This window comes from Corvus moneduloides, chromosome 3, assembly GCF_009650955.1.
Source record: "Corvus moneduloides isolate bCorMon1 chromosome 3, bCorMon1.pri, whole genome shotgun sequence".
NCBI lineage: Eukaryota > Metazoa > Chordata > Aves > Passeriformes > Corvidae > Corvus > Corvus moneduloides.
This window is the reverse complement of record NC_045478.1, coordinates 75,185,250-75,199,897: the sequence shown is the minus strand read 5'-3', so window position 1 is coordinate 75,199,897 and position 14,648 is coordinate 75,185,250. Positions and strand designations below refer to the sequence as shown.

The 14,648-nt window shown below is 38.9% G+C and overlaps 1 protein-coding gene across 6 annotated transcripts in view; it reads left to right on the top strand.

The window, feature by feature from the left end:
- The window catches only part of MTR (5-methyltetrahydrofolate-homocysteine methyltransferase), a 50,893-nt gene that overhangs the window by 16,021 nt on the left and 20,224 nt on the right, over positions 1–14,648 (top strand). For 2 of the 6 annotated variants that reach the window (XM_032102228.1, XM_032102229.1), the window contains exons 9-20: positions 2,388–2,488; positions 2,834–2,895; positions 3,709–3,776; positions 4,960–5,036; positions 6,145–6,257; positions 7,610–7,750; positions 8,396–8,581; positions 9,167–9,346; positions 10,328–10,444; positions 10,543–10,683; positions 13,241–13,330; positions 13,965–14,117. In XM_032102228.1, coding sequence (XP_031958119.1) covers positions 2,388–2,488; positions 2,834–2,895; positions 3,709–3,776; positions 4,960–5,036; positions 6,145–6,257; positions 7,610–7,750; positions 8,396–8,581; positions 9,167–9,346; positions 10,328–10,444; positions 10,543–10,683; positions 13,241–13,330; positions 13,965–14,117 — 1,429 coding nt within the window. Of the gene's footprint in view, positions 1–2,064; positions 2,272–2,387; positions 2,489–2,833; positions 2,896–3,708; positions 3,777–4,959; positions 5,037–6,144; positions 6,258–7,261; positions 7,381–7,609; positions 7,751–8,395; positions 8,582–9,166; positions 9,347–10,327; positions 10,445–10,542; positions 10,684–13,240; positions 13,331–13,964; positions 14,118–14,648 lie in introns of those variants that run through there. The other 4 variants (XM_032102230.1, XM_032102234.1, XM_032102232.1 and 1 more) reach the window with 4 other exon arrangements.

The window sequence follows — 14,648 nt, the reverse complement described above, 5'->3', positions numbered from 1 at the left end:
TAGTAGTATCCTAGGAATCATGTTAGACGTGTTCACGTGTTTCTGTTTGGGTTGTGTATGCCCTGATTAGGGTGATGTGTCATCCTTAATTCAGTTTGGTTTGGAGCCCACCCTTAAAAGTGTGTGCTTTGTGTCTGGGTGATGGAGGTGGTAGCTGTGAAACTCATGAGCTGTGCTTAGTAAGTGCTGAAAGATGTGTGTCAAGCTGCTTGCCATGAAAGATGCTCAGATGTGTTGTTTCAGATCCTGTGATTGTTTTTACTGTGGTAGCATTGAGAAGACATACACTGAGTTTTGGGCCATAATGTGGATTTTGCTCTGGTCCCAAGGGCATTCTGCAGTCTTACCTTTCATAGAAATTTATGTATGACTGCTGTGAAGAAATGAGCAAGGGAGGGAGATGATGTTTACGATGAGTGTGTGATGCTTATTACACTAGGGTAGCAGTGACAGAATATCAGCAATCTGGTCCAAGTCTGCTGGCTTTTAAGGCATGATTAACAGTTTGCTTTTCTCAGATGTTTTCTTGCATGATGTTGAGTGCTGTGAGGAGATGATGCTGGCCACAGAAGTTACTTTTTTATTCTGAATGAATGTGCATGTCTGTGCTACAGTTTTGAGACAGGTAGTGCTTGGATTGTGTCATGCTCACGAGTATACTTGTCAGCAACCCCTGTAATGGGTAATAATTCAGGCAGTTCAGGGTGTGGGATGTATGAGCTGGAAGCTTGTAAATCAAATGACTTAAGAGTAGGAAATAGATTGCATTTGTCTGCATTTTATAAGGGCAGTCTTGCTAACCATTCTTACCTTGCTTTGCTCTGAAAATCTTGAGGGATGGGCCCACACTTTGAAATAAATTCCAGAACCTCATTGCTGAAATGAATTGTGTATTCCTTGGGCTTGCTCTTTGTATCCAGGAGATCTGTATGATGGATTTAAAGATATGTAAACACCAAATCTTGAAATGAGAATAAAAAGGTTATTTTCAAATTTTTCTGGCTAGTATGAGATGTATTAGAGAAAGCACTTTGAAGGTAGAGCTTGCTGTTTAAAAAAACCATACATATATACCCTCCCCCGCTAAAAAAAATCAAACCAAAAAACCAGCCAAAACCCCAACTGTGTCATGCCTAAGTTATTGGAAGAAGGGGTTTGTGTATTATTTGATCTTGGTCTGTGACTGTGATATTCAGGATCCTGGGTTTGGATGTTGCTGTAAGCCTCTCAGATTTCACCATTTTTTCATTCTGTTCAACAAGTAAATCGGACTGCGAGCATTTATTGCTGCTACTTGTGAAGTTACCAAGGCCCTGCCTACTCCTTGGAAACAAAAGAAAAGTCAAAAACCACTTTATCCTCCCAGTCCTGTGCAGGGCTTTTTTGCTCTTGACCTCTGTGAAACTAAGTGGGCATACAGGCACTTAATTAGCTTGGCTGCCTGTGTAGCTCAGTTAGTTGGGAGATGTGGCTGTTACACATTCCTGTTTCAGTGGGTTCACTTGCATCCTCTCTGAGACTGTTATTCCAGGAAAGGAGAAAGCTTTTTTACATTTTCTTCTTCCAGCACCTCTATGAACACCTTCTAAGTTTTGCAGTGCTCACAAGGTGGTTTCTAGAATGGTGCAGAAAGATCAGGAAACCTGTAAAAGATATATTTCTGCAAGAGAAATTTCTGTATTTAATATAAATGGAGATATTTTGAGTGCAAGTCTCATTTACATATCTGTTGTTGAATGAAAGGAAATATGGTTGTATCTCATATACTGGTAAAATTGTTTAGAAACTTATTCATGTAAAAATTCTTCTGCTGTAGTGCTGTCTTGGTTATTAAGATGTAGCAGATTCAGTTGCCCAAGCTTAGTGCTGCCATGAGGCTTCTTGGGGGAGGCACTTGCTCTCTTCCGAAGTTGACATAATTTATGTATAATTTGTAAAGAGAATGAGGATTTAGCAGCTTGAAGCAGGTCCTGCCTTTTAAACCTTTTTTCATACTTTTTCCTACAGCACAAGACTCCTTTCCAGTCTGTCATTCTCATTCCACTTGTTCTCTCTCTTACCTAGAAAATACAGAGCCGTCGTGTTGCTGCAGTTGCTGTCAAAATGCTGCCACTTTCCTCCTGGATTTTGAAATGAAATCTTGATTTGTTGTTCCCAGTTCAGTTCAGTCCAGCCCCCTTCCCTCTCGTGCTTTTCTTCCACCTGAGGGTTCTCCTTTTGCACAGTCTTGCTGTATTGATGATGATGATGGTTAAAGAAATTGGAGATCAGGTTGGTTTTATTTTAGATGATTGTGGGAGTTAGCAGTTGCCAGCGCTAGCATTCATCTGTTTTGTGTGTAAAAGGTGTTTTTGCTTCAACATAATTTTTGAAAATTTATTTTCCAGTATTGGCTTAAATTGTGCTTTAGGGGCAGTTGAAATGCGTCCATTCATTGAAACAATTGGAAAATGTACAACAGCCTACATCATCTGTTACCCCAACGCAGGTGTGTTGGTGCACATGTTCCTATGCTTACAGGCACATGAAATGTAGCTAACCTGTCTGTCTCATTAGCAGTAATAGAATTGAAGTAGCTTGAGAAGATGATTGCTTTTACAATTAAAAAGAGAGTAAGAGTATTTTTAACTGCTGAAAGTAACTGTTGTTAGTTCTGTGACAATGAATCTAGAATGCTTTCTTGCATAATTAATAATCTGCTGAGTAGTGATTGCAAGGGTGATGAGGCATTTTAGTCCTCATACAATTGTAGCTGCTTTAAATGTGCCTCTTATGGAATTTGTTCTTTTGGACTTTAAACAAATTCTAATACTAAAAAATCCTGTGTTTTAAGGTCTTCCCAATACTTTTGGTGGTTATGATGAAACTCCAGAAGTGACTGCCAAGCATATAAAGGTATAAAATACTTATTTTGATTATGTCACATCTGATGTACTAGTAGACAAGAACTCTGCTCGTATCCTGTGTATATTTGTTACAATGTTGGGGTAGGATTCTTTCTTTTTTTTCCTTTGGGTAGCTATATATGTAATTTGGATTGTTTATAGGCAATTTGCTGAATGATAGTGATTTGAAGTATCACACTAGGAACTATTTAGGAAACTGAAAACCTTAATTAGTTTTATGTACTAAGCTAAGGTTTCCTGCCACTTGATCTGTGGGTGTTACTCATTGCACTCCTATGTTCTTACTGTTGTATTTGGGAGTTGTTCAAAAAGCTGAGTGGTGTTTATGAACTTGGCACAATTTTACAGAGTTGTGTATACGGGAACTGCTGATGGTGGGGGTGTTCCAGTGCAGTGTGTCTTTCCACGTGCCACTGGATCTGTCCAAGATGTGTGTCTGAAGCTGCAGTGTATCAGCAAGAACACAATATTTGCTGCATGTTAATGCCCTTTTATAATACAGTATGACTAGTCTTTGATACTCATTTATGTTTTCATCTAGGGCTTCAGTATAAAATAGGCCAGTTTCAAATGTAGTCTCTTGAAATTAGGTGTTGAAATTGCTGGTTAGCCTTGGGAATCCATGTCTCAAAACAAATCCTAAAGAGAATCCTAAAGATATAGTGCTAATTGGTTTTTTTAATTTAGTGTTTTTCTTGTGATCTCCCTGAATTGCCTAACACATGGAGAAAAAGAATTAAATATGTATATATTAAAAACATAGCTTTAATAACTTTGAACAAAATATTCCTTCTTCTTACAGAATTTTGCTTTGGATGGTTTGGTCAACATAGTTGGTGGTTGCTGTGGTACCACACCAGCACATATCAGGTACTTCATGTGCTACAGCTCTGGTGGACTGTGAACTAAACTTAAGTGCTGCTTCTGTGGAGCAATATTCCATGGCTTGTCTTAGAGTTTCCTGAAAAGATGGATCACTTGAATGCCAATAGCAGCAATATGTGAAGTGGGAACAACCTGGCTTACATTGAAGAATGAGTAGAGGCATGGTTCAAACAAGGATTAAACCTCTTTGGTTTTGTCATCTAAAATTGTTTCAGAATTACTTCTCCCTCTTTACTGGTGGATAGAATAGACTTCCCAGTCTCTGCTTTATTGTGCTGTATGTTCTTTCTCTTTTTGGCAATCTTAGCCATAAGGTGAAACTTAAGGTTTCCTTTGATGGTAGATGGAAGGAAGGGGTGGGTGTGTGCGTGTGTGTGTATGTATGTTGGGGAAATGCCTAAACATAAGTTCTGTGAATGCTGTACAGCTGGTGCTGGTCCTGGCTAGTCAGAAGGAGCATTTGAAATCTTTCCTGCTGGAAGTAGGTCAGTGAGAAAGCCTCTGTTTTTCACTTAAACTCAAAAAAGAAAGGGCTGTTGTGATTGATTTTTACCCTGATATAAACTGGGAGGAGGTGACATGTAAACATGTAGAGGACAGTGTGTGTCAGTCCTGACTGGAATGAAGAAAAAGTGGATGTGAACAGCATGAGTCATTCTGGCATCTGAGAAATGTGTCTCAGTAAAGAACAATGTTTGTCCCTTGGGGTTTTTTTTTGTTCGTTTGGGGTTGTTTGATTGGGTTTTTGTTTGTTTGTTTGCTTTTTGTTTTGAGGGATTTTGTTTTGGTTTTGTTTGGGTTTTTTGTGGGGTTTTTTGTTGTGTTTTGGTTTTGCAATCATCAGCAGTTGCTCAGCAAGTCATGAATATGGTAAGAGTCAGTGTGGTCAAGGACTGATTCTGAAATTCTTCAAGTATCCCATTGGTACTGTATCTCATTCTGTATTTGAAAAACCTTCAGCCTGGTAGATTTCCTGCAAGTAGCTATGTTAGGATCTTCTGGGAGTATGTTTTTGCCTTTGGCCTCACAAAGTGAAACTACCTAATTAGTCTCATCTCTACAGGGTTAAACTGGAAATGTAGGCATATGTCTAGTACATTCTGTTTGAGTCTTGTCTGGAGTATTCAATTTTAATTGAAAACTTTACTTTCTCATTTCTGTAACTCAGAAAAATTGCTGAAGCTGTGAAATTCTGTAAGCCCCGTGTTCCACAGTCTCTCTCTCAAGGATACATGCTGCTGTCAGGTAAAGTGTGTAACAGTTTGAGTTTCATAACTAATGCTAGTTTCCTTTATAAATTTGTTGGCTGTTTTCTGCTGATCAGAACAACGCTGTGAATGTCTGGTTCTACCTGAATCCAGCAGGCTTATGGATGTGTAACCAGGTCTAAGTCTTACTGTTTTGGCTAAAAAAGTAGTAGAAAATTTTTGTTGCCATCTTGTATAATATAATCAAGCCAGTGTATTTACTTTGCAAGTCTCAAACATGTTGTTATGGTGAAGTGAGTATCTTTATTTTCACTTTACAACAGGGAGGGCCAAGCAGAGAGAGACCAGGTAATTTGACTACAGTTACTGGCAGAGCTGGGATGAAATCCTTGTACACCTGCTGTGAGAGGGCTGCCCTATCTCACCTCAGATGCTGATTCAGTCATACTGGGACTGTATGCAATACAGCAATACATCCAGCTCTAGAACATGTTTTGTTTTAACAAAGTCTAGATCTGTATGTTCCACACTCAGGGCCTTCTTTTAAGCCTTTGAGCCATGTGTCTGAGTAAAACAGTACCATCTTTTTGGTCTGGAATTTTAACCTCAGGTCAAATCAGTTTAGCATGGTTGGCCTGTGATGTCATGCTGTAGGTTATTTGATTCTGCTGTAGAGTTTCTTTGCCTCTGCACTGCCTGCTACCCAAGGGTCCAGCTGACCTTGTTTCTGTGAACTAGGGTATGTGGTTAAGAGCTACCCTTGTTGGTCAGTCAATTCAGTGGGCTGCTGCTTCTCTCGTGGTGTCATGCATGAGGTAACATAGTTGAAAGTTGAGAGAACACAGACACAGATGTCCAAAGAATCGTAGCTTCACTTTTGTATTGGAAAAGTTGGCCGTTACTTTTTGTGAGTCAGGTAAATTATTGATGGTCACTGAGGAAGAATAGAAAGATTCGGTGTTTGTATTGGCAGTTCTTTTATTGCATTGCTCTGCTAGTTACTCATTGGACCACTGATGTGCTGAGAAATCACTATTCTTGGAGAGAGAGGCTTTTATTTTACAGTCTAGAAAAGAGGTTTTGTCTTTCTTATGCATTTTTTTCTTTTTTGTTTTAACAAATACGTTCAAAAATATCTTTTTAAGGTCTGGAGCCATTCAGGATTGGGCCGTACACCAACTTCGTTAATATTGGTGAACGCTGCAATGTTGCAGGATCACGGAAGTTTGCTAAACTCATCATGGCAGGCAACTATGAAGTATACATATTAACAATAATCTTTATAACTGATGCTCTGATTTTCCATTGTTCCATTACACTGTTATTGTTTATTTTGCTGGCACAAAGCACTATTCTGCACCAGTTATAAGAGTAAGAAAAGGTGGAGAAATGATTTTTTTTTTTTTTTGGACAAGTGTTACAGGAAACTTTTCATTTTTAATTTAGTTATACAGTTGGTGATGGTTTAGAAAATGTCCTGGTCTGTGCTGCATCTAGGGGTTGATTTACAGAGAAGAGGGGAAAGAAGGCTGGTGTAATCCCCTCTTTCAAGGTATCAGGTATATCTGACTTGGGATAGACTGTGGCACTGTGCAGCTCTCGCTCTCTCTGCCCTCCCTCACTTCCCCAGTTCTGGTCAGCGTTATGGTTACATCTGGTTGCTACCTACTTTGATTGCTAACTCCAGCATGCTACATGAGCGTTGGTACAGAAAAAGATACTTGGAAGGTAATTGCTTTCTTCAGACTACTGCATGAAGATGCTGGAAGACTCATTCTTTACTGGTGTAAATTGATAATGTAACATTGAAACAAATAGTAGAGTGACTTTTCTTGACAGCTGAGACTCTGCCCCAGAGTATGCTCTGATGTTAAACCAAATGAGAATTAAAGCCTTAGTTTGTATTTTTGGAATTCTGACTCTTAGGCTCGTAGAAGTCGTGAAGCAGGTTAGGTATATTAAATGAAGAGAACTTTAAACACAGGTTGTTAGGGACTCTGCAGAATGACAGAAAAGAGAAAGTGAACAGACATGGGTGTTCAGATATTTATATAGGCTATAGATACTTACAGATATTTATATATATATATTTATATTTGATAGATATTTATATGTAGGCTGGGGGAAAAGCTGTAGTTTTCCTTCTTAGCACTTGTGATTCTGCAGCTGGCAAAAATGTTGAACAGCCTTTAAAAATTAAGTATCCTGGGTTACAAAACACCAGAGCTTCTGATGTAAGGCCCTTATTTCATACCATTGCAGAGACTGTGTTTTCCTGTAATCTTGTGCAGTCACAAGTCCTCATTACCACGCAAAGCTTAAATTATTCAATTAAGCATATGGCCAACTCTCTACAGTCGGTGATGCTACCAGCACGTCAGGTATCTGATGTCATGTTCTGTGAACAAATTAATCATAGGTTGTTCTGTATTAGCAGTTGTTTCGTATTGTTGTACATCACAGATCATTTCCTTATTTTCTTATAGGATGTCTTGCAAATTTTAAAATTTTTGACTGCATGCTTATTTTGGAGAAGTGAGATGTTATCCTGAGAATAACTAGGATTTTTTTCTTTTCTCTGTTGTTTTGGTTTTTGACTTTCTTCTTTAGGAAGCCCTGAGTGTCGCCAAATTGCAAGTTGAGATGGGGGCCCAGATTCTTGACATAAATATGGATGATGGGATGTTGGATGGTCCCACTGCAATGAGCAGATTTTGCAACTTCATTTCTTCGGAACCTGATATTGCAAAGGTTGTAATTGAGTCACAATAAAGAACATGTTGCTGACTTGTAAATTGCGTTCAGAAGATGTTGATACTGTTTCATTTAGTAACCAGTTTATGTGCTTAGGCAGACGTAGTTGTCCCCCCAGAGGAAGTGATACTGTAATAGGAAAGGCCTTTGGATGAAACAGAAGCTTTGACATTTTCTGTCTGTTTTCACATAAATATATGCCATTCCTTTTCACTGGCTAGCAAAGCCGAATGCAGGTTCATTTTGCAGCAGTTAATGAGCCATAATGTTTATGTTGGCAGTGCATAATGGTATTGCTTTCCACAAAACTTAAAGTTGCTATGGATATAGGATGGCTTTAAAAGATAGTTCCTTAATGTGCATTCTCTAAAAATGAGTATCTAAATCAGACACACAAGAAATTACAGGGAGAGGTAGAGATCTCTACATGATATATAATGGAGCTGCCATGGAAGCTCTTGAGTTAAATTTGCTCTGAGTTTTGCATTTAAAGCAAAGTGAATCTATGACTATCATGTGGAAGCTTTTATTCATAAATGCTGATTAGTGTTGTGTGCATTTTTATGTCCAAACAGGCAAGCAGCACATAGAACTGTAATTTATAACTTTTGTGTGTTCTCCTGGCTTCTCTATTATTTACAGGTGCCATTATGCATCGACTCCTCAAATTTTTCAGTGATAGAAGCAGGTTTGAAATGTTGCCAAGGGAAATGCATTGTAAACAGCATCAGTCTAAAGGAAGGTGAGGAAGACTTTCTGGAGAAAGCAAGGAAAATTAAATTATATGGAGCAGCTGTGGTTGTTATGGCTTTTGATGAAGTGGGACAGGTGAGTGTCACTTTAAAGGAGAGGTGATTTTCTTCTGAAGTGCAAGGCTTTCTTACTCTTTTTCAAGACAATGTTGTTTTGTTTCATTGACGCAATTGATTCAGAGAAGGATTATATAATCTTAGCAGTAGTTTTAACCCTGATTTGTAAGCATTTCTTATGCTGCTCAAATGTTTGAGGAATCCTTGTACTGATCTCAGTGGAGCTCTCTTAGTACAAGAGCATCTCTTACTATTCAGACATGCTGAACTTGTCCTTCCTTCATAAAAGATATTTTTACTTCAGAAACTGTTTCATGAGAGTGAAATCTTGGTGAATTAGTTCAGTTATGTTGGAATCCACATATTAAACTTTGCATAGGGTGATGAAACACTGGGCAGTGAGATTGCTTTTTATGAGCTGAGTGGAAAGTCCAGATTAGGGGTGGTGATATTTTTAATACAATATTCTTATATATAATCCTTTTTTAATATTTGTGATGTTCAGATTCTCAGTCTTGAGTCACTGGAGCTGTAAATGATTTCTGGAAAGTTTATTTTTTGTGTGGTCTATAAGTTTCATGTCAGAATTCTTTTTCTTCACTAGGCAACAGAAACAGAAACCAAGATTGCAATTTGCTCCAGAGCTTATCATCTCCTTGTGGAAAAAGTGCACTTCAATCCAAATGATATAATATTTGACCCTAATATTTTAACCATAGGAACTGGAATGGAAGAACATAACCTTTATGCCATAAATTTTATCAATGCTACTAAAACCATAAAAGTGAGTTGTAAACTTATTTTAACTTGAAACTTATTGCTGAAATTATTTAAAACCCTAAATCCCCATAAAACAGAAAAGCACTCCCCCTTTCAACAACAACAACAACAAAATGCTGCTGAAAAATGTTACACATTTTAGCCTAGTGAGGAGGACTACTCCTGTGAAGTCCAAACATTCCCCAATATTGCTGTATTTCCAGTAGAACAACTTCAAATAGTTCTATAAATACATTTCAATCCATTTTCTGTACTGTAAATATACTACCTTAATTAAGTGAGGTAATGATCACATTCACATGCAAGCTAAAAGGACCTCTTTGAAGGTGTGCAAAAAGCTGCCTTTTTTTAACAGAAGACCCATTTCTGTGGAAGGGATTTGTTCAGCAATGTGGCTTTTTATGTAGCTAAAATGTGTGTAAAGAAGTACAGCAGTGAAGAACATCCCATGCATACAGCTAAGGAAACTGCACTGTTGTGTTTCACAAGACGCCTTGATAGATGCTCTGCCAGTAGCAGTCTGGGGCTGGACACCCCACAGGCTGCTTTGTCACCACAGGGCTCCTGGAAGTGGGGCTGTACCCTTGAGTTTAACTGCTCAGCTGTAGCCTGCTCCTGAGATGTGGAAGCATGCAGACTGGCTGCTCCTGTTTCCAGAGGAGCGGGGACAGGAAGAGCCAAAAGTAGGTTTGCATGGAGAAAATATGGAATGCTGCAGTGGGAGGACTGATGTGTTCAGAATAGCACCTGTGACGATGGAAACCACGGTAGCTGCTGGATCTCTCCTTTGCTTGTATCCTTTTGTGCAGATTTGAATTGCTTGTTACAAATTTGAGTAACTAGAAGGATCTGGAACAGGGAAAAGAGAAAGGGTGCATAGCCAATGCACTGAGCTCAGGAGCCAACTGTTTTATGAAATGAATGCTTTACTTAGATTTCCCTTCTGGAAAGCACTTTTCTAAAAATCTGTGTGCGCTTCCTATAGGAAACACTGCCAGGAGCCAGGATAAGTGGAGGTCTTTCCAATCTGTCTTTCTCCTTTCGAGGAATGGATGCCATTCGAGAGGCAATGCATGGAGTGTTCCTTTACCACGCGATTAAGGTATGATGTGCTTTTGGCTTCCATATGTTTGCACTTGGCAGATGTGCAGTGCTATGTCTGACAGCATTGTCTGGGGGATTCTGTATGTTTTTTTTCAGTATGGCATGGACATGGGAATTGTGAATGCTGGGAATCTGCCTGTGTATGATGATATCCACAAGGAATTGCTACAGCTCTGTGAGAATCTAATCTGGAACAAAGATCCTGATGCGACAGAGAAACTTTTACATTATGCTCAGGTAACTTCCAGTTTTGAGCTTTGAATCATAGTTAAGTTAGCACCTGGGCCTCACCAGCTTCCTGCAGGTGGTAGGTAAAACAGCCTTTAAACTGCATGTGTCAGTATAACTGTGGGTGTGAGAATTTACTAATGATACTACAAGTTCAGTTATTAACACAGAATAGAATGGGTAATCTGTGATAGATCAAACCTCTCCAGTTTTATGTCATGGAAGGGCCTGCACCGGAGTTCTTCATATGCTTCAGGAGACCAAGCTGCATAGGCATTCTCCAAAGGAAAAAAACAACTCCCCCCCAAAATACAAGAAGCAAAAATCCCAAACAGACTTTTCTAAGACAAAGAAAACCCTCACAAACCAAAAAAAAAAAAACCAAAAACCCCAACCGAAAACCAGAAAAGGCCAACCCACAACCAAGCCAATCTTGGTGCTGGAACTTAATTGACAAGTGCGAGACAAAGAGTAAACCTCTCTCTCTGGTGGCAATGCTTTGCTTGGAGAATATGTAAAAGGTGAAGAAGTTGCTTGTGACTTGTGGCTGTGCCATAGACTTCTGCTTCATGTAGCATGTCAAGGGTGAGGATCAGCTATTTAGGGCTTTTGAGATGTTGTAATGATGGTGGTGATAAAGGACAAAGGTTACACGTTGTTCATAAGACAGCTGGTGAAATCCTGTTCTGAATGGAAGATACAGCAAAAGTCTCTCTGGGTTAGGTGGCTCTTAGATTCAAGTGCACAAGAAGATTTGCATGCCTGTTTTGTAGCTCCTGGAGGTAATATTTCTGTGCAGAGCTTCATTTGGTTCATATTTTGCCCTGTGGTGGTGCATGCTTTATAGTAACAGTGGCAGCATGTTGAAAACTAGTACAGGAAGACTCTCTTTATCCCTTGTGCTTAGGCTATTTTAGATGGTGCTCTTGGTGTCCAAGCAATTTAGCTGGGAGTGATCTTGTCTGTTTAAGCCGAGTTGCACCATTGGGATATTCAAGACTGCATAAAGAGGAAGAAAAATAAAGGGAGGAATTCAAATGGAGCATTAAAACTAGAAATGAAAGTGGATGATGAGTCCTAGGTCTATAAGTTTGGGAAGCCATTGTTGCAATTTCTGCTTTTATTTGTGGTGGTAGTTTTATTGTGGGAGTAAAATAGTGTAGTGGCAAAAAGGGGGAACTTAATCCTTGCAGATTAAGGAAATCAGTCTTCATCTGAAGTTTGAGATTAAAAATCATTTTCCATGAAGTACATATCTGCAGACATTCTTAAACTGAAACTGTGGCATTTAGGGCAATGGGAGTTGTCCTTCCCGAGGCAGTTTTTTTCATCCTCAACATGCAGTATAGCCATGCTGATTGTAAAGATCTCATATAGTGTTTGACACTGTTGTTCCTGCATGTCCACCCTACAGTGTCATGGGTCATTTTTAGGCCGGAGTGTTTCCCTTGTTAAACTGTCTGGCCAGAGGTTGAGGAACACTTGGTATCATTTCAATGAATCACATCAAGTGACTCCTGAGGTAGAAAGGGACCTCTGGAGATCATCTACTACAAGCCCTTTGTTCAGAGCAGGGGTCAGCCAAGATCGGGTTGCTTAGGGACATGTCCAGTCAGGTTTTTTAATATAGCTAATAATTAATATGACTCTACATTGTCTCTAGGCAACATTTTATTTCTTCTTTCATTCCTTTTTACAAACTGCACATATGAGGGGAATAAGATGAGGCAACAAGAAGCTGTGAAGTTTAGCTAGTATTTGTATAAACTTGAATGAAAGCTTGTTCTGTTTTCTGTTCCCATGAGTGAGGTCTTGTTTCCATGACTTTATCTTTAAAAACTTGCTGATGAGCACTCAAAAGTATAGCAACTTCATAAGGCCTGAAAGATGTCAGATTATGTCTAATAACTGAGGAGAAGAAGTTACTTGCCTGAAGTGTGATGGCTGAACTAATGGATAAGGTGCTCTTCCACAAGCAATTCCTGGGGTGGGTGCTTATGAACTTCTTTGCACTGTGAAGCCCTTTTGGCCTCTGTGTTCATAGCCAAGGGGAGTACGAGTGTGAGACAGAGAGGTAGTTTGGGACAGTCTATGTGTGTGACAAACAGTAGTTTTGTAGGCTGACTGATGGAAAACATGTCTGTGATATGGAATAACATAACCTATTCCAGCAGAAACTGAATTAGTGCCAAATTAATTAGAATTTTAAAATTAAATGTAGTGTGTGGGCCAGGAATCAATTTAAAATATGTTCCCCAAAGTAAAACCCTTAGGATTAGTCATGTCATCATTTTTATGAGCATAAAAATTATCAAACTGCTCTTTTTTTTTTTTTTAATTATTTTGTTTACATTTTCACTGAGGCGTGTACCTATTGGGATGTAGACTCCCTGCCTGTATTACATCATAGGTGTTTGCAACATGATGTGCATGTATATAAACCTTTTGAATAGTCTAAAATTATTTTATGAGCCAGTACTTGGAAATATCCTTGTTTTCCTGAAAGTGAAGTCCATAATTGCACTCCTTATGCTTGCAAGCTTCTATGGATGTCTTTTCTTTTCAGAATCATGCCCAAGGAGGAAAAAAAGTTGTACAGACTGATGAGTGGCGTAAAGGCTCTGTGGAGGAAAGGCTGGAATATGCTCTCATAAAGGTGAATGTGTGCAGAAAACTGTCCTACCCATCAGTGCTCAGAGACATGATCTCAGCTCGGACTTCAAGGGACGTATTTGGCTTTAAAAGTTCTTCAGCTGACGTTTTTTCACAAGCTATTAATTAATAATGAATAATAAATGCAGCTGATCTAGTTAACTTCAATAACAGAGAAAACTGTAGAGGTGTGTCTTTAAACTTCAGACGTTGAAGTCTTTGACCCTTAATACTTTATTCCATTAGTGTTGGTAGAAACACACTGTTTTTTCTTTGGAACATACTCCTTTTACTTCCTACGGCTTTTTTTGGTCCTTCAGTAGTACTGCGCTGAGTGGCACTTGCACTGTGGAAGCAACCTTTGAGTGTTGGGGTTTTCTTATGACATAGTTAAAAAAAAATTGACAAATCTGTTAATACTGGGGACGTGCTGTGAATAACTTTATCTGCCTAAGAATTGTGGTGTTTTGGTTCCTAAGAATGCCTATTTTCAATACACATTTGAGGTATTTTTAAAGACTCTCAATATCTACAGTAGCTATTTGTACTTTCATTGTGGGATTTTTTTCTGGGGAGAAGTCAACTAAATGGAAGTTGTATTTCTAGCAAGATAAAAGCTTCTCATTTTTTTTTCTCAGGGCATTGAGAAGTATGTCACTGCCGATACAGAAGAAGCAAGATTAAATCAGGAAAAATATCCTAGACCTCTAAATGTAATTGAAGGGCCTTTGATGAATGGCATGAAAATTGTTGGTGATCTTTTTGGTGCTGGAAAGATGTTTCTGCCTCAGGTAATGAGAAAATAATGTCATGTATTTTCCTACTTCACAAAAACTAGCATTGTAAAATGTAGCCAAAACATTCTATACTTGGCTGTTTTCAGGTATGGCACAGGAATTGTAAAAATTCAGGTACTGCTGAGAAGCAGCCATTTTCTTATTTTACTTTGGACCTTGACTTCCTTTGTGCATGATTACATTTGTTTCTGTTCTTCCTGAGTGTTTTTGCTTTATTTGAAATGCAGTTTCAAGTCTTAGCCCATGAAAAAGCACAAGAGAGAAAAAAGGCCCAAATAAAATTTGCTGTGTTTAGCACCTTCCAAGTTTATCTGTAGCTTTCGGTTCTATTGTGAGTGGTCTGGGAGGCTGCACTGTGGAAGAAAGTGTCATGTGTAGAGCCTTAACCCAGTAAGGCCAGCAGCCTGCTGCCATAGAATGATCTGAAAGCTGCCACCTGGGGCTGCAAATGAAGTTTCATTTTTTGCCTGAATGAGAAAGCTAAAAGGAAACTGAGGTTTTCCTATACCTTGTCTTTATTGTTTA